Raw genomic sequence first — 21,040 nt, 5'->3', positions numbered from 1 at the left:
TAATTAAGAATCAATTTAATAGTAATTTAAAGATATTTAGGACCGATTTCGGAGGTGAATATATCTTTAATGAGTTTAAGAAATATCTTGAAGATTATGGTATTGTCCATCAAAGATCGTGTCCTAAGACCCCAAAACAAAATGATTTGGCCGAAAGAAAGCATAGGCATATCATTGAAACCACTAGAACCCTTCTTATTTCTCAAAGTATGCCAAAAAAAATTGGGCCGAAGCGGCTCTTGCTTCAGTTTATCTTATTAATCGTCTTTCATCCAAAAATTTAGATAAAATTTCTCCTTTCGAAACTCTATATGAAAAAGAACCCGATTATAATAGATTGAGAGTTTTTTGTTGTAAGTGCTTTGTCCTTACAGATAAGAATGATAAACTCTCACCTAAAGCCATTCTTTGTGCTTTTTTTGGCTACTCTGAAACCCAAAAAGGGTTTCAATGTTATGATACTAAAAATGATAAGTTATATGTCTTAAGGAATGTAACATTTTTGGAAAATGATAGTGGTTTTGAAAAGAATGAATCTCATTTAAAAAATGTCGACTATTCCTTTCTCTTTGATCTTTTATCTAAAGATGATGATATCTCTAGTGATGATGAATCAACATATAACAGTGACAATGAAGTGGTTGAAATCAACAATAACTCTAACCCTACTACCTCTCAAGAAGAAAATATAACTAGAGACCCTATCACCTATACTCCTAGAGATAGACTCCCCTTTAGAAGTGCTATTGAGCAATATAGTGAACCTAGTGAATCTATCCCCCCACATGATTCAAACCCTAGAAGAACCGAGAGAACTAGAAGAACTCCGTCTAGATTCGTATCTTTTGATTCTTTCTCTCCTAAATATCGGGCTTGCTTAAGTGCTATTCACTCATTTTGAACCGAAAAATTTTGAAGATGTCAAACGATGTATTGAATGGAGAGAAGTCATGGAGAATGAACTCAAAGCGCTTGGGAAAGCCAACACTTTAGAATTTCAAACGTTTTCCAGTGGAAAGTGTTGAGATTAGGTGGTTTTAAGTTTAAGTCTTCTTAGATTAGAGGTTATTTAAAATTTTAATTTAATGATGGACTTAGATGTAATTTATTCTTTTTGGCCTCTCTCTATTTAACATAGAGAGTAGCCCTAATTACAGTTTAACGAGTTTTCTTATTGTGCAGCCGACTCTCTCTCTCTCTCTCTACCCAGGTGTCTGCTCATCACATCTACATTCTACATGGTATCAAAGCCAGTGATCTCGAGAGCGTGATCAATAGGGATTGATCTTCTCCAACGAAAAAAAAATTGAAATCAGGTTTGCTGTTTTTTTTTTGTAAGATCTGATAACAGATCTGGGATTTGACCTAGATCTGTCATCAGATCTAAGGGAGCAGATGTGGATGTGTGCCCTTGGTCTAGTAGCCGTAACCCTTGAGCTCCTCAGTTTGGAGTAATTCTTTTTTGCCGTGATTTCCTGCTATGATTTCTTGCTGTGATTTTTTGCTGTTTGGAAGCAGCAGCAAACTCATTTCCTGTGTTGTTGCGTGTGATCGAGATATGACTGATTTGTTTAACCGTACCCTGAAGAACTGATATTCTTATTGGTTGTCGAGCTTTATATGTTTGAGAGCAGCAATTGTCGTGATTCCTTTTCTGCGTCTGCATATTATCGTTGGTCGTGATTCCCTGGTTTTTAGTTGGTTGTTTTATTTCAGAATATGGATTTCAACAGTCGTTATTCCCTGTTGTGTTGTGGTTCTTTTGCAGTCAATATTCCCTGCTGTGTCGTGGTTTTATTTTAACATGCATGTTGTGAAAGAAGCATGTTAGTTTCAGATTCTGTTGTAGAAACAGCAGGCGTGATCTTTCTGTCATGGAAACAGCAAGCGTGATTCCCTGCTGTATTGGAAAATATCAGGCGTGATCTTTGTGGGTTGTTGTTCTTTCTGTCGTGGAAACAACATGCGTGATCTTTGTGGGTTGTTGTTCTTTCTGTCGTGGAAACAGCAGCAGTGATTCCCTGCTGTGTTGAAAAATTCTTCCTGTTTATGGGCTGATGTTATTTACTGGTTGTCATATTGCCTGACGCGTGATTATAACACTTGTTGTTCAAGTGAGGTAATCTGATTATTTTTTTTTGTTTGCTGAAATAGAATTACATCTTCAGTATGGCTAAAACTTCGAAATGTGATTCCAAAATTGAACATATTGGGGAGTATAAGGCTTTTGTCAATCCCTTCTCGTACGGCTCTTCTGTAAGGTTGAATGAAAACAACTATGCCAGGTGATCCAGAACTTTTATGATGTCGGTATCTGGACATCGTAGAAAACATATTTTGTTGGAAGATGAACCCACTGAAAAATTGGGAAAATATGTTACTTGGGATGAAGATAATGACATAGTCATGTCATGGATCATGAATAGTGTCGAACCCCATATTGCAGATGGATTAATTTACTATAATACAGTCAAACTGATGTGGGACAATCTTCGAGATACGTACTCACAAGAGACTAATGTGAGTCGTATCCTGCAAGTCGAACAGAAAATATATAATTTGCAACAGAGAGATCAGACCTTGGCCCAGTACTATGCCTCTGTCAAAGCTGTGTTTGAAAGACTCAATGCTCACAGGCCTCTTTGTTGCTCGAAGCAAAAGGATCATCAAGAACAAACTATGGTTGCTCGCTTTCTTACAGGTCTCTCTTCAGAATTTTCTGTTGCAAAAGTCCAAATGTTGACTGGATTAGATCTACCTACTCTTGTTGATGCATACAATCGTCTGAGTAGACTTGCGATCTCTCTTCCACAATCTCAGCCTGTGACTCAGTCATTTGCTCTTGTTGTCTCATCTGGTTATGGGCGTAGAAATATTCAGAATATCAGAGGACGAGGTCGTGGACGAGGTATGGAAGGCAGAGCAAAGCTTCAATGTACATTCTGTGGAAAATCTGGACATTTAGAAGATCGTTGCTGGGATAAGCATGGTCAGCCAACCTCTTCTTCATCAAAGTCATATGCTCCTAAAGCAAATGTTACTACTCTCGAGGCAACAAATGTACAGGATAATATCTCTGCAAGTGACCATAGTATCACCCTCAGTCGTGCTGAATATGATGAGCTGATAGCTCTTCGTCCTTTGAGTTTCACTCCTCCTGTAGCTAGTGTTGCCTACTCAACAGGAAATCATCTTCATCCAACTGACAGTAAGTGGATTATTGACTCTGGTGCATCCAGACACTTATCTGGAAATTCACTTGTTTTTTCAGATCTAAAGGATATTACTGTACATCGAGGAGTCTCATTAGTTGATGGGAGTTTCTCCCCGGTTGTTGGTCAGGGAAATATTTCTATATCCTCCTCCTTACAGTTGAAAAATGTTCTTCATGCTCCAAACTTTCCTCAAAGTTTACTCTTTGTTAGTTGCCTTACAAAAGAACAAATTTGTAGAGTAATATTTGATCCGATGGATTGTCATTTTCAGGATTTGCTGACAGGGAAGAAGATTGGTGGAGGCTATGAAGAAAATGGAGTTTACTACCTACATCATCCAGTGGGTAATGTTCATGCTGCAGTGGAACACTCATTCAGTCCTGTTCATTGGCATCGTCGTCTTGGTCATCCTTTATTGTCAAAGCTTTGTTCGGTCTTTCCTCAAATTCCTTCCACTACATCATTTCAGTGTGAAGCATGTCAGCTGGGCAAGCATCATCGAAGTTCGTTCCCTTCGAGTCAGAGTCAGTCTAGTAATAAAGTTTTTGAACTTCTTCATGCAGATGTATGGGTCCTAGTAAGATTCCTACTAGGACTCAGTGTCGATACTATCTTGTTATTGTTGATGATTTCTCTAAATTGTCATGGGTGTTTTTAATAAAAGAACGATTTGAAGTTCCAAGTATTATCAAATCCTTAATTCTTGAAATAAAAACTCAATTTGAATCTATTGTCAAGATTGTTCGCACTGATAATGCTCTTGAGTTTAAATCAAAAGCTTTGTTACAATTTTACCAAGATCATGGCATTCAACCCCAAACTTCCTGTGCCTATTCATCTCAACAAAATGGGGTGGTTGAACGAAAACATCGGCACTTGCTTGATGTTGCCCGGACCATTATGATTCAATCTAATGTTCATGCGTTATACTGGGGTGATGCGATTACCACTGCTTGTTATCTGATCAACTGCATGCCTTCATCTTCTGTGGGTGATCAAATTCCATTACATATCCTGAAACCTAATGCCCCACTCTTCTCTTTCTCGCCAAAAATATTTGGATGTGTTTGTTTTGTACACAAACTTGGCCCTGACCGTGATAAATTAGCTGCTCAAGCTACAAAATGCATATTTATAGGTTATCCCAAAAATCAAAAGGGCTATCGATGTTATGATCCTATTTCTCGCCGAGAGTATGTCAGTGCGGATATATCTTTCTTGGAATCCACTCCATATTACTCTAGTATCGATTCCCCACTGTAGGTTGATCCAACTGAGTCTTTTCAATTACCTATACCTCCTTTTCCTTTGGAATTTGTGCCCTCATTACCGAACCAAACTTCATCCTCTTCAAGATTTAATAATCCTCCATTGGTATATGTGCGTAGAACTCCACCTCTGTTGCCTTCATCTTCTTCTTCCCCTGAGGTAAGTTCTACTAACAATAGTGATCTTCATGATGATGATAATAGGCCTATTGCTTTACGCAAGGGGACACGACAATGTACCTTATATCCCATATCTCATTTTGTCTCCGATGCCAGAATTGGAAATCAGATGAAAACTTTTATTTCAGCCTTATCTGCCGAAACTATTCCTCTGAACTATCAACAGGCAGATCTTGATAACCGCTAGAAGCTGGCCATGCAAGAAGAAATGGATGCTTTAGTATCTCAGCATACATGGGATCTAGTTGATTCCCCAGCAGATGCTGACATTGTTGGATGTAAATGGGTATATACAATAAAGTACAAATCTGATGGTTTTATTGAAAGGTACAAAGCCAGATTAGTAGCAAAAGGGTATACTCAGACATATGGTATTGATTTCTTTGAAACTTTTTCTCTTGTTGCACGGATGGGTACCATTCGTCTTGTTCTCTCAGTAGTTGTTCAGCATGGTTGGAGCTTGTACCAATTAGATGTGAAAAATGCATTTCTATATGGGAATCTATCAGAGACCGTTTACATGCAACAACCTCCAGGATTCGAGGTTGAGGGGGAGTGTCAGAAGGTGTGTAGATTGAGAAAGGCGTCATACACTATTTATCAAGAAAACTAACGCAGGCATAGTTGTTATGGTGGTATATGTGGATGACATCATTCTTACAGGAGACAATGTGAAAGATATTGAAACCACAAAGGCTCATCTTCAAAAACACTTTGTTACAAAAGACCTTGGTTCACTAAGATATTTTTTTGGTATAGAAGTTGCTAAGAGCCGTGAAGGGATGGTTTTGTCTCAACAGAAGTATGTTTTTGACTTATTAAAGGAAACGGGAATGTTGAGAGCTAAACCAGCAAATATTCCCATGGACCATAAAGTTCAGTTGTTTAAAGAAGGGTCAAAACCGGTTGATAGCAAAAGCTATCGCTCCCTAGTAGGGAAGCTACTGTATGTAACTGTGACCAGGCCAGATATTGCTTTAGCAGTAAGCAAAGTTAGCCAGTTTATGGACAAACCAACTGAGGTACACTAGAATGCAGCTATAATGATTCTCAGATATCTAAAATCTTCTCCTGGAAAGGGGTTATTGTTCAGGAAAGGTGGAACTCTGGAGATAGTGGCCTATTTTGATGCTGACTATGCAGGATCTGTAGTGGATAGAAAATCTACCACAGGATTCTGTGTGTTTTTGGGAGACAACTTGATTTCTTGGAGAAGAAACAAAATGTGGTTTCTAGGTCGAGTGCAGAATCAGAATATCGGGCTATGGCCCAAACTGCTGCTGAATTGATGTGGGTTCGTACTGTTCTTCATGATCTTCAGGTGAAGGTTTCCTCTCCTATGACCATGATATGTGATAACAAGGTTGCAACATATATAGCGAACAATCCTGTCTTTCATGACAGAACAAAGCACATTGAGGTGGATTGCCACTATGTAAGAGATATGGTTCAAACTGGTCATATCACTACCAAATATCTAAAGTCGGAAGACCAAGTTGCAGATATGTTTACAAAGCCTCTTGCTAGACCAAATTTCTCAAAATGTTGTGACAAGCTGAGCATGATTGATATCTATGCTCCAGCTTGAGGGGGAGTGTTGAGATTAGGTGGTTTTAAGTTTAAGTCTTCTTAGATTAGAGGTTATTTGAAATTTTAATTTAATGATGGACTTAGATGTAATTTATTCTTTTTGGCCTCTCTCTATTTAACATAAAGAGTAGCCCTAATTACAGTTTAACAAGTTTTCTTATTGTGCAGCCGACTCTCTCTCTCTCTCTCTCTCTCTCTCTCTCTACACAGGTGTCTGCTCATCACATCTACATTCTACAGAAAGAAAACTATAGGATGTCGATGGGTGTTAAAAGTCAAAACCAAGAGTGATGGATCTCTTGAGAGGTATAAAACTCGTCTTGTAGCTAAAGGGTATAGTCAAGAATACGGGATTGACTATGAAGAGACATTTGCTCCAGTAGCTTGTATGGTTATTGTCAGATGTCTCATCACCATTGCTTCCATTAGAAAATGAAATATTTACCAAATGGATGTTAAAAATGTTTTTCTAAATGGTGATCTTAATGAAAAAGTCTACATGGATGCTCCACCTAGTATAGAAATTCCTAAAAATAAAGTTCTTCGTCTTCGTAAAGCTCTTTATGGCTTGAAACAAGCTCTGAAGGCTTGGCACGATAGGTTTAACAATATAATGACTGAAAATGGTTTTACTTCATGTTATATTGATACTGCATTGTTTGTTAAGAAATCTGATGCAGGGATTGTTATATTACTGTTATATGTTGATGATATATTAATAACAGGTGATGATGTCAAAGGAATCAAGAGCATTAAATTTATCCTGACTTCAAGATTTGAAATGTGAGACTTAGGATTTTGGACATATTTTTTGGGAATTGAGGTTGCTTATTCTCACAGAGGCTATTTTTTGTCTCAAACTAAACTTGCTTGTGAGATTCTTGACAAATCAGGAATCACAGATGACAAAGTCTGTGAAACTCCTGAAATAGTAGGTTCAAAGATGAAGATTGATGATGGGATTCTCCTAAAAGATCTCACATATTACCGGCAACTGGTTGGATCTTTAACATATCTTAGCATTACGAGGCCTGATATTTCTCATGCAGTATATGTTGCTAGTTAGTTTCAACATGCACCTACTAGAGTTCATATGAGCGCCATTCTCTGCATCATCAGATATATAAAGGGCATAGTAAACAATGGGGTATTTCTATCTTCTTCTTCAAAATTGAATTTAATTACTTATACTGACTCTGATTGGTGAGGTGACCCAAATAATAGTCACTCCACCACTGGTTTTTGTATTTTTTTAGGGGAATCTTTAATTTCTTGGAGATGCAAGAAACAACATAAGGTCTCATTTTCATCCACAAAAGCTGAATATAGAGCCATGGCATCTACTATCATGGAGATTGTTTGGATTCGCAACTTACTGTAAGATATGAATATTCAAATTCAATGGCCCACAAAACTATGTTGTGATAATAAAAGTGCAATTTACATTGCCAAAAATCACACATTTCATGAGCGTACGAAGCACATTGAGATGAATTGCCACTATGTTCGTGAAGAATACTTAAGAAGAACCAAAGACCTTCCATATGTTACATCAGAATATCAACTAGTAGACTTATTCACCAAAGTGTTGTGCTCTCCAAGATTTAACTTCCTTCTTGGCAAACTTTCGGTTATGTCACCCTAAGTTTGAAGGGGGTGTTAAATAATGTAACATAATTTAATATGTAATCTCATAATTTTAGTTAACTTTTAAGTTTAGTTAGGATTAGGTTAGTTTATTTAACTAGGTTAGGTTTTTTTTCTTTTTTAGTTTAGTTTTGGACTTATTTGGCTTTATGCTTTTTTGACCAAAGTCAAAAAGCATAAAGTAGAGAGAGTTGTTGGACTCCCAACAGCTCTATTTAGAGCCGTTGGGAGCCCAACACTCCCTCATTCCTTCTCTCCCTTGTATTATAAATATGGGGTGTTACCCCCTTGTAACTTACACTTTTGTAAAGCCCCCTTTTGGGACCCAAGATATTGAAGTTGATATTTTTTTACGTTTGTGCATTTGTATCCGTGCCTTTGTGCACTTGTGAGAGTTCTCCTTTTATGCCTTTGTGCACACTTTGTGTTTCTAGTATTGTGTTTATACACAAAATCTCTTTTTATAGAGATTTTCACATGCCTATGTGGCACTCAATGTCTTAATAAGAAAGATTATATCGTTGAACCCCTTCAGGACTTGCACTCATCGTGGCATGACGACGATGGTACCACCTCGAGTGACCTGTATGATGTTATGGACCAAAAAATTGAGGTGACCTCTCATCACTCAAAGGTTAGAAGGTCGGGTTATCCTTAAAATCTACAATTGAACCCTACTACTGCAGTAGAAAGATGCATTCGAATCGGCCTGATGGGGGTCTCCCGACATGAAAATTGTCACCCCACTACGGACAGGGTCACTCTGTAATGAAATATGCGAAAAAGCAAAGAGTGCATTAAGCACTTACAACATCCACTAATGAACAAACAAAAGGGCTAACACCCAAACCCACAAGAGACAACACAACATAAAAATATAAATGTCTCTTATTGAAAAGAGAGAGAGCTCTCAAGAGTGAAGAATACAAGAGGGGTTCACCCCTATTTATACACAAAAGGAGGAGAGGAGGAGTGGCCTTATGGCCTTAAAAGAAGAGCCACCTAGGGGCTCCCATGGAGTCATTGGGAGCCCCCAACGGTCACAAATGTGACCGTTGGGGGCCCCACCGACTCCATGGTGGGGCCCCTTTTAGGTGGGCAAAAATACAAAAAATAAAAAAAGAATTTACAAAAAAGAAAGAAAGGAAACAAGTACCCCTATCGGGTACTTGTGAAATGACTAAAATACCCCTATTGGGTATTTTAGATAATACATATATATATATATGTATATAAACATATATATATATGAATTACATGTATTTTAACACCCTCCCTCAAGCTTTACGGGGATATAACCGAAAGCTTGTTAAGGAGAAACAAAAAACGAGGAGCAGCAAGGGCCTTAGTGAAGAAGTCTGTCAACTGGTACTCAGATGTGACGTAAGGTAGTGCTATGGTTCCTCTCAGGTATTCATCACGTACGTAATGGCAGTCCATCTCAATATGCTTAGTACGCTCATGGAAGGTGTGATTGCTTGCAATATAAATTGCACTTTTGTTGTCACAACACATCTTCGAAGGAGTAGAGATGATAATGCTCATATCACCGAGGAGACTTCTTAGCCATACAAGTTTCATGGTTGTAGTGGCCATAGCACGATATTCCGCTTCCGTTGAGGACAAGGATATTTTGTGTTGATTCTTGCATCTCCAAGAAATCATAGTCACCTAAGAAAACACAAAATCCCGTAGTTGAGACTTGGTCATTGGGATTTCCTCCCCAATTAGCATCAGTATAAGCAATTAAATCAAGTGATGAGGAGGAGGAAAGAAAAACTCTCTTAGTTATGGTGTTTTTGATATATTTGACGATTCTTAAGACTGCACTCATGTGCACGGTTGTAGGTGCATGTTGAAACTGATTGACAGAGTGGACAGCATGAGCTATGTCTGCCCGAGTAATGGATAAGTAGGTTAGGGACCCAACAAGTTGCCGGTAGGGAGTAGGATCCTCGAGAGGTGTTCCATCTTCCAACCTTAATTTTGCATTGATGACTTCAGGGGTTTCTGTATTCTTATCATCGGAGATACCAGATTTGGAACAAATGTCAGCAGCCAGTTTCATCTGAGAGAGAATGTACCCTCGAGGAGAGTACGTCACTTCAATCCCTAAAAAGTATCTTAAGAAACCAAGATCAGACATGTCAAAATGTTCTTTTAAAACTTTCTTAATATCATAAATTTCTTGTTCATCACTTCCAGTGATGATCATATCATCAACATAAAGTAGTAAAATAACTACTGAAGACCCTGCACTTTTCACAAACAAAGCAGTGTCAGTATAACATGAACGAAAATTCAAACTTGTCATTACATTACTAAATCTATCATGCCAAGCCTTTGGGGCTTGTTTTAAACCATATAATGCCTTTTTAAGTTTTAGAATTTTATTTTTACCAATAGATACTCCTGGTGGGGGATCCATGTAAACTTCTTTATTTAATTCGCCATTCAGAAATGCATTCTTAACATCTAGTTGATAGATAAGCCATTTTTTCACTGACGCAATGGCAATAAGAGTCTTAACACTAGTCATTCTAGCAACAGGTGCGAAGGTTTCTTCATAATCTATACCATATTCTTGAGCATATCATTTGGCTACTAACCGGGCTTTATAACATTCTAATGAACCATCACTCTTAGTTTTAATTTTGAAGACCCATCTACATCCAATTGATTTCTTTCCAGTGGGTAACAAAGTTATTTCCCAAGTTTTTGCCTTTTCAAGGGCACTAAGATCTAAGTTCATGGCTTCAACCCATTGGGGAATGTTTTTGGCCTCATTATAGTGTGAAGGTTCATGAAATGAGTGCAACGCAATTAGACACGCTTTATACCTTGGAGTTAGGGACTCATAGGAAACAAACCTATTAGGAGGATTGGAGATCCGACCGGATCTCCTTAAAGAGGTTTCTTCTATGTTGGATCCTTGAGAGTATTTTTCTAAGGCGCTCATTTGAGTTTGTTGACCACGCCTAACATAGGTTTGGATTGGTCTATCACTTTCATCTACAACATTGTCAAGAGGAATATCCTCTAGGTCATTCAAAGACTCATTAGAGATTTCCTCTTCTTGAGGAGTCTCATCTTCTTGAGATAGAAGATCAAATAAAAAAGCATATTCACTTTCGTCAATATCTTTAGTTTTCATAAAACAATTTTCATTTTCCAAAAAAGGTTACATCTTTGGATACATAGAGTTTGTTATTTTTCAAGTCAAAACATCTAAAACCCTTTTGATTTTCTCCATATCCCAAGAAAACGCATTCAATAGCTTTAGGAGATAATTTGTCTCGTTTATGTGTAAGGACAAAACATTTACACCCAAAAATTCTTAATCTATTGAAATCGGGTGTTCTTTCAAATAGTTTTCCATATGGAGATGTATTTTTTAAGGATGAAGATATCATTCTATTTATTAAGTTGAGGTTAAGGCCGCTTCGGCCCAAAAACTCTTCGGAATTTCTTTGGAAATAAGGAGTGTCCTAGTGGTTTTCATGATGTGTCTATGCTTTCTTTCGGCCAAGCCGTTTTGTTGGGGAGTCCTAGGACACGATCTTTGATGACAAATTCCATTTACTTCTAAATAATTTTGAAATTCTTTTGATAAATATTCTTCACCCGAATCGGATCTAAGAGTAGAGATATTACTTGAAAATTGATTTTTAACTATCATATGAAATTTTTTGAAGTCAAAGACTTCGGATTTTAAATTGAGAAAGTAGATCCATACATACCTAGTGTAGTCATCAATGAAACTAACGTAATAGGAGTACCCTCCTTTAGACATGACCGGGGAAGGACCCCAAATGTCCGAATGGACTAACTCAAAAGGTCTTTTGGACACAAAAGTTCAGTTTGGAAAAAGAGTGGATTTCATTTTGCCAAAAATACAATTCTTGCAAACAAAATGTTTCTCATTACAAAAAAATTTTCCAAATGGAAATGAGTACATTTTGAGAAACTTGGATGTCCAAGTCTTTGATGCCAAATTTCAATATTTTTATCTTGGACATGGTTACAAAAAGAGTTAGTGGAGAGTTTCAAGTTGCTCATGTAATAGAGATCTCCCCTCCTATGGCCTTGCCCAATCTGTTTCTCGGACCGGAGATCCTGTATAGAGCAATCCTTAGTTGAGAAGGAGATTTCACATCCATGATCACATATTTGAGCAACAGAGAAGAGATTTAAATTAAGTTGAGGTACAACTCTCACGTTTAGCACAAAGAAATCTTTGGAAAAGTGTAAAGTTCCAAAACTTTTTACTTGTAAAGATGTACCATCGGCAGTTGAAACATAGCAGTTTTTATAGTTATTACACTAATCGAAAAGCTCATTTTCAAGCGGGGTCATATGAAAGGAAGCTCCAGAGTCAAGGATCCAAGAAGACATACCTGGAGGAGAGGAAGAAGCTATGGCGGCACCCGAGGTTGATAGTATCTTGAGTAAAGTTTGTAGTGCTTCCGATAGTTGAGCAAGAGAAAAAGATTCCTTCCTTTTGATGGTTTCCTTTTTCTTTTGAGTAGCTTCTTCAACGGAAGCAACCTTATTTTTAGGTGCTTCATTCAACTTAGGGCAATTAGGTCTTATATGACCCGGCTCTTGACAATGATGGCAAATGGCTTTTCTATAGTTGCCATTATAATTATTTTGCCTTCCAAAATTTGGAGGTTTGTAAGCTTTCATATGATTGTCGGGTTTTGATACGACCAAGACATCATCTTCTCCTTTAATCATGCCAAGACGAGTTTCTTCTTGGCATATTTCGGCTATGGCATCTTCCAAGGGAAGAGGCTTAGATCTATGTAGGAGGGAAGATCTAACTTGTTCATATTCGGGCCTAAGCCCATGTAAAAATTGGAAAGTGCTCTTTTTCCATTTGTTCTCTCCTTAATTCCACATCCACACTAGAAACCCATTTTGGTTCTAGTAAAGATAGTTCATCCCATAGGGGTCCAAGAGTGCTAAAGTAATCTCTTACACTCATTTCTCCTTGCTTGATAGTTTGGATTTTTTCTTGAAGAAAGAATTTATGAGCAAGGTCTTTTTGAGTAACATACCTTTCATAAAGAATCATGCTTCATTAGTCATCCGAAACTTGGCAATGTTGGCGCAAATCTTGAGTTCCACATTGTTCATGAACCAAGCAAGAATCTTGGCATGCTTACTTTCCCAATCTTCCACTTTAGATTGGTGATCTTCAATGGCCTTCATGTGGGCATTTCCTTCAAGAGTTTTTTCTTGATCACCATCCATCTTAGTTAGTTGGAGTTGTGGTTCCGGAATGGTGCCCATAACGTATCCCCAAAGTTTTTTACCCTTGAGGTTGTTCTCCATGGCGGCGGCCCACATCATGTAGTTGGAGCCATTGAGGTTGAAGGAGAGATCAATCTTTTGTTCTCCTTCCATTTTAATCACTCACAAGAGGATAAATGAAGAGAGATACAACAAGAAAAAAATATAGCTACACAACTAGCTATATTAAGAAGAAGAGCATACACAAGGCTCTGATACCATGTAATGAAATATGCTGAAAAGCAAAGAGTGCATTAAGCACTTACAACATCCACTAATGAACAAACAAAAGGGCTAACACCCAAACCCACAAGAGACAACACAACATAAAAATATAAATGTCTCTTATTGAAAAGAGAGAGAGCTCTCAAGAGTGAAGAATACAAGAGGGGTTCACCCCTATTTATACACAAAAGGAGGAGAGGAGGAGTGACCTTATGGCCTTAAAAGAAGAGCCACCTAGGGGCTCCCATGGAGTCGTTGGGAGCCCCCAACGGTCACAAATGTGACCGTTGGGGGCCCCACCGACTCCATGGTGGGGCCCCTTTTAGGTGGGCAAAAATACAAAAAATAAAAAAGTAAAAAATAAAAAAAGAATTTACAAAAAAGAAAGAAAAGAAACAAGTACCCCTATCGGGTACTTGTGAAATGACTAAAATACCCCTATTGGGTATTTTAGATAATATATATATATATATGAATTACATATATTTTAACACACTCAAGCCTCTAGGGTATACAAAATACATTGCATAATAAACCCCCAAATGGCTTCGTTTGATGCCAAAGTTAAGTTCTCTAGCGTACCAAGGGGTGAACGAGTAATTATTGAAATGATGCATTAGCTATAGGTACATCGATGAATGAATGTTCGTTAGTGTTACTCATGCATCACCTTGTACAAGGTATTAATATTGGTATATTGCTGGACTGATCTGGCAAAAGACCCAAATTGTATTTGCATGACTAAGCTAAGCTCGAGGAGCTCTTGCTTTGATTCATGGGATACCGTTACGCTAAGTCGTGGAGACTTGAGCTACGATGTTTCAACCGCGGCCTTGAAGAAGCTTCTCATGTTTATACGCTAAGTTGTGGAGACTTGAGCTACGATGTTTCAACCGCGCCCCTGAAGAAGCTTCTCATGTTTATACGCTAAGTTGTGGAGACTTGAACTACGATGTTTCAACTACGGCCCTGAAGAGGCTTCTCATGTTTATACGCTAAGTCGTGAAAACTTGAGCTACGATATTCCAACCATGACCCTGAAGAGACTCCCCATGTTTTCAAGCTTTATACTTGTTAGAATTTGAATGTTTTTCTACCAAACCAGCAATGGTTCTGACCCTGTTTTATGGGAGATACAAGTACTAGACCTACGATGTGATATGCGGAGTAGGGTGGCATCAAGTTCCAGGGCTCCTCGTGACTGTGTTGGACATTTCATTTATAAAACCAAATTTATAGAATATCGCTTTACCAAGCAATGTTATTTGCAATAAATAACTCATTTTGGTTTGTGTAAATGGAATACTTTGGTGGTCAATGAGTGTATGGTCACATACCTGTGAATTGTCCAACATCTTCTAAAACCGATGACTAACTATCGTCTATTTCCGCTGCTAAAGACCTTTTCTAAATTCCGCTGCAAAGAAAAAAAAATCCATGAATTTTTTACCAAGTTTTGTTTTTGGAAATCCAAGGCGTTACATCAAGACTCAACAACTAAGTCAAGATCCTATTGAAGACATTCAAGTGATCCTGTAAATTCGAGTCTTCCACCGTCTAAAGAGCATATATTTGCTTTTTCAAATAAAGCTTATTAGTCAACGATTTTGTTATGTATAAGTTCTCTAATTTCAATCATAGCTTTGGGGCAGGTCTATTCATGACATTATAGAGGACATTTGCAAGATTAAGTCGAATAACACTAACCGCTCTTTCACATATGTCATCCCAATCATCATCAGACATATCATTGGGTTTCTTATTTTTCCCATAGAGGACTTTAACCAGACCATGTTGGGTTAAAAGATTTTTCACTCTATATTGCCATAACCCAAAGTTCATCTTCCCATTAAACTTTTCAATCTCGTACTTCACGCTTGATCCTTTCATTGTCATCGTGAACAAGCTCTAAGATCGGGTCTTGTTCTAATACCAGTTTGAGGGCGCGGGAAGTGTACAAACACACAATGTAATGAAAGAACAAGAAAGTAATCAAGCACACAAGACACTGAATTTACCTGGTTCGGCAAAACCACCTACATCTACAGAGAGAGTACGAGAGAAATCTTTATTGAAACCAGCAAGTATGCGATGTTACAAGGCTCTCAAGAATAAGAAGATATAGACTAATAATGCAGACAATACGGATTACCTCGACCCTACAAGTCAAAACTGAAATCAGCACTACCTTCTTTCTCCTCCCTTTTTGCAATTTGAACAAGCGTCCATTCACCCTTGTGAACAAGAACCCTCAAAGAACCTCTCTTGAAATTCACCTTGGAACCACCCTCTTTATATAGAAGTCTCACACTAAGTTTTCAAAATAAAGAGGGAAACCCTCAATGAGATTTCCTTGGTAACACAGGAGGACTCTATTTAGGGTTTCCATAGTAATATAGGAGAGGGACTCTAAGTGGTCTCATGTCTTATGTGGCAAGACAAAGCCAATCACCCCACAATTTCACGGTATGCATATCAAGGTTTTTCAAGCAACTTACAATGCACATATCATTTTGTGCCTAAAGTGGACTTCAACAATAGCATCGATATCTTCACAAAAGTTGCAGGCATCTCTGTTTACAAATAAGAGAAACCTTCTACTCTTATCATACAATGTATTAGCAACTATCTCCCTCATAAGCCAAATGGTATTTGACATTAGACACCCAAGTACCCAATGAAAAAGCTTTAATAGTCAAAAACATGCCCTAATATTCTAAAATGAACCAGGCTTTCTATGGAGGATAAAGAGGTAAAATTTTAATATTTTTGCTTTATGATTTATTGTGGCTTCAAAACCACAGGAGAATGCCATAATTGTCAACCAGCACACGATCATGAAGATGAAGATTGGTATTAAGCACATTTATTATAGATGAAGGCCCCATGCTTATGCTTCTCCACAAGTGAGAATGAGAGCTTCCCCATATGGGTGTACATTAGGTTGAAGCAGGTTGGTTGACCTGGTCAGGCCCCTTAGCTACATTACACGGATACTCCATTTTGATTTTTGACTCTTGTAACTTCAAAAAAATAGTTGTATCCATGTATCCACAGCCGTATACATGTGACATAGCCCCTTAGGGACCGACAAAATGGACCAGAAGTCCTAACTTTCTGCTAGCTTGGCTTGGATCTTATTGGGCCAATACATACACTTAATTTCGGTTTGGTTCAAAGAATACTTTATTTGCTACAGACTTCAGCCCATCCCCAGTAACTGTTTGGGCCAGGCCCAAGTCTAATCAGGTTTCAGGTCCCTATTCCTACTTTATGTCACTTCCAATGGCCATACTAATAGATACGCATCCAAAGTCTGACGGAACTCAAATCTGTCTTTCCATTATCTAAATCAAATATCAACTTCCAACCTTTTCAAAATTCTTTCTGATTACAATAATACTTGCTTTGCATGCTCTAGGAGTAAATGAGCCATGTCATTTCGATATAGCAATCAACCAATATTGCTTTCATTTTTTAAGAAACCATGTTGGCTATCAGATATAAGTTTAGGAAGTACAGTCTCATGTTTAGCCAAACACATACCAATTTGCACCACTACTTAGAATTTCCCTTTTATTCAACAGGCAGTGATTGTCAATATGTATGATAGAAAATTCCACTTTAAAAAGAACCACAGTGACCACAAATACCAAACAGTTTCTGTCCTCTTAAAATTTCAACGAGTTCAAGAATAAACAACAGAAAATTCACCAAAGTTCACCACATAAAGAACGGTAATACTTAGAGCTTTCAATTCTACACAAATTCATACCTTATGAGAGTTGCAACAAAGGCTAAAACTCCAAAGACCAAACTAATATTATCACAACACCATGCCAAAAGAAAAATATTATCTAACACCAGAAAACAGATGAAGGAGAAATGAGACACTCACAGTTACAATTATCAGCAACGCAAGTTTTGCTGCAACCGATCTGCCCAAGAAACAATCCAAAAAAGACATCAGAGAAACAAAAACTAAGCGATCGAATCGTAGTGAAACGAAGAAATGGAGGAAATTAGGGAAAGTTTGCCCCCAAAGGAACGATCAGGCTCCAAGTGAAACGAGGGATTGGGATTCCGGTGACGAATCAACGAGAATTCGAGCCTTGGGATTAGGATTTTACCTCCGGGAGACGATCGCGAGATTGGGAGCCCGAGCATTCGGCGAAAATGATAAGAGTTGCCCATCCAACGAGCGCGCAAACGATCCTTCGCTCCATCTTCCGCCCGCCTCCGGGGGGAAAATCGAGTTCTCTCCATTATATACATGGTGTTCTGTAAAACGGGTCAGGTTCGAGTCCGAATTCAGGGTCTCAGTAGATGTCACAAGGATACCGGTACGATCCGACACGAGTTCTAAATTTTTATTAAAAATAGGACAGCAGACAAGGCTTTTCTCCATGGGGCGTTTGAATCCCCGTCTGAAGGATGCACTGCGCGCAGGCCCCACGCGTGTCCACTCACCCATGAAAACGTGCGACGAGGGGACGCTGCTGATTTGGTGCATCCTACATACAGTATTTTGGCGTCTGTCACTGCTCCGTACCCCCATCCCCCGACCCACACGGAACAGTGGACAAACAATCACCAATGCCAAAAACAAAAATTAAAGATGGTTGGACAAGGCAGGATGTGACCAGACATGACAGGTTGTTCCATTCTCTTCTCTGCTTTCTGCTATTCAAACGCCCCCTCGTAAACTTATAAGTATGGACCATTTTTTCATAAATCTCTCAATTTTATCATGATATTTAAAACAACTGGTATAATCATGATGTCGTAGGTGAGATCTTCAAAATATCACAAGTTTTGAATATACCATTTTTCATAAACTCAAAATTTTGACCCAAAAATATAGCTAATTTTTTTAATATACCAAAAACATTCATTTTTAACTTAAGAATTGGAATTCAAGATATAAAAGAGAATACAATTCATGAACCAAATTAAATCATCCATCAATTAAATAAACGGTTTAGAGTCAAAACAAATTAACAAGCCTTTATATTCAACAAAAAAATCTCAAACCTAAATAGTTGATTCTTGGTGCCTATAGCATCCCGTCATCGCTTAAACTCGCTTACTCAATCTCAGTAGGAATACAATAAAAATACAAGCAAACATAGAACCAAACATACATAAAAACACACATTCTTTTGTAACATGTATAATACAACATGACAATCGTAAGGCATTTTACTGGACAACTATAGTGATTAAATTCATGCAACATATTATAAAACATGAACATATCAATTGTAATATCCGAGAATTTTTAAAAATATAAATTTAAATTTTTTACATAAGATTACGTAAGTTCAGTTCTGAGAGTGACCCAAACTTGTCAATTCTGAATTAGATGAAGGTTTAAACGACCCAGATTTGAGATATCTGGTCTGAACCAGAGATGGAGCAGTACAGACTAAAGGATTGATCCGCACAGGATTTCCCAATGAGTCAATGAACCTTTCCATAGTACTATTGTTATTTTTGTTGTAAACAAAGTCTCCATTAATTTATTTATGTACATATAGGTGTTATAGCCATTTTGTCAAAAAGGAATGTAATACCTTCTTACCAAAACCATGTGTGTAGTAGGATTTAAACTTGTGCCAAGTCCCAAAGTGACAACAAACCTCTCTACAACACCACTTTACTTTTTGTTGCAATTATGTCTACATTAATTTATTTATATACATACGGGTTTTCTAACGGATCTTGAATTTTGGGTTGGATTCCTAAATATTATGAATTTATAAAACTCTCTAATTGATTTTCAGATCTTGATTAGGGTTATATAATATTTGGATCCATAAAATCTAATTGAATTCCAAATGTGTTTTGGATCTATTCGGGATCCAAATCTATTTTCTATATCTGGATCGAACTACTAGTTTCATATGATCTGGTTCAGATACAAGATCTATTTGGACCTAATGCCTTCGAATAACAACACATTATCACATTTATTCTGAAGAACGTTCACTTCTATTTATTTCCAAAAATGATCAAAATTTACAGGTTTTACAAAAACATTTTAGTATTTTTGTTTTTATTTATTAGATTAATATTTTTAGAAGAAACAAAAAAAATTCAGAAGCTAATCAGGCAGAAAAATGTGAACATTATAAGAGAAAATTTCAAGATTCATATGCATTAAAAAAAAATACAATCAAAATGGCTATTAACTCATAACAAACAATGATTTCATAAGCTTAAACACATTTGATAACACACCATAAGCACATTTTGGCCTTTAACATGCTAGCAAGAATTGACATAACCATATCGACACCCAAAAAAGTGTTTTTATTTTTTGGGTTTTTCCCCAAAACCAAAATTTGTTCAAACACATCAATAAAACCAACAAGGCATTAACACGTACAGATATATTTTCATGCTAATTGATACAACTAACATGGAATTAACTTACTATATGCTAATACCAATATGTTCTAACATAAAATATAAACCTCTACATCGATTTTGCCTAAATCCCTCTACCAAAAACATGAATTTCAGCATAACAAAATTTTTTAGAACTTAAAACTCATGCTTGCAACATATAAACTCATCATTCATACATTAAATATGCTGAAAATAATTGAGATCTAACACTTAATCATTGATCTAATCCTCCCCAAAACTGATTTTTGCCTTTAAGCTTCAAATCTTTTTTTTTGTCAAACCGGTTTTCAAAAATCCAATATGGTGACATGGATTCACTAAAACCAATTTTAAAAGCCAAAACCAAATCCCTTTTTTGTTGTTCTATGGTCTGAACCACCCTTGATTTAGATCTTTAAATAAACCTTATGTATAATCTATGTGTTTAGACTGACCCATGCCTATGCGTTTGATGCACCTACCTCGTATGGTGCTTGGGTTCAAGGTTCTTTGTCTCTCCACTTCACACACCACCAAAGCACCTTCATGTAGTATCTGGTCACCTCCAAGGTATAACTACAATAGTTGTTGGACCAGCCACTTGGTGGTGAAGGAAGAAGATAAGGAAGAACTAAAATGGGTGGGGCATTTTTCTTGGAGAGAGAAAGAGACCACAAAATGTGTGCAAAGGTCTCTTGCTTCTATTTTCTTATAGAAAAACCCCAAAACCCTAACTAATGCTCCTCAAATCCTAGCCCTTAATCTACCATTGATTCTACCATCTAGTGGCACCTCCTAATTTATATTAAATAAATAAAATCTAAATTTCTAAATGGGTTGCATGTGCCACATGTCACCACCACATAAAATACTACATGAAGGAGGTCCTCACTCAAAAATGTTAGAGAGAGTGAGCGATATAGAAAGAGAGAGTGTGAGGCTCCTTACCAAATGTGCCTCACATGAAATTTGGAAGGGAAGAGGGGTGCCACCCTCTTCCCTTTTCGGTTTTCCCCCACACACAAGGTAAGCCTTATTTCTTACCTTTTTTCTTTTCTTGCTTTAATTTCCTTTCTATCCTTTTTCTACTTGGGATTCTAGCAAATTCCATATAATAGAAAATAGAATTTTCAGCCAAGAGGGATGGACCCATCTAGGGGGCATCTTACCCTCTTGGATTGACTTACCTTGGGGTTGAGTTTCATTCGAGTTGGGTGGTTTGAA

At 37.5% G+C, this 21,040-nt stretch overlaps 1 protein-coding gene across 2 annotated transcripts in view; it reads right to left on the bottom strand.

Moving 5' to 3' along the window:
- The window catches only part of LOC149830037 (putative phospholipase A2 homolog 1), a 78,120-nt gene extending 60,459 nt beyond the window's left edge, over nt 1-17,661 (bottom strand). The window contains exons 1-2 of one of the 2 annotated variants that reach the window (XM_090016274.1): nt 17,554-17,661; nt 17,322-17,361 (exon numbers count right to left, since the gene is read on the bottom strand). In XM_090016274.1, coding sequence (XP_089872400.1) covers nt 17,322-17,361; nt 17,554-17,649 — 136 coding nt within the window. In that variant the 5' untranslated portion in view covers nt 17,650-17,661. The remainder of the gene's footprint in view (nt 1-17,321; nt 17,362-17,553) is intronic. The other variant, XM_090016275.1, reaches the window with a different exon arrangement.
- Between the last annotated feature and the right edge of the window lie 3,379 nt (nt 17,662-21,040).

This window comes from Nuphar pumila, chromosome 8 (genome assembly GCF_984573655.1).
Source record: "Nuphar pumila chromosome 8, dmNupPumi1.hap1.1, whole genome shotgun sequence".
Taxonomy (NCBI): Eukaryota; Viridiplantae; Streptophyta; class Magnoliopsida; order Nymphaeales; family Nymphaeaceae; genus Nuphar; species Nuphar pumila.
This window is presented reverse-complemented; position numbering and strand designations above follow the sequence as displayed.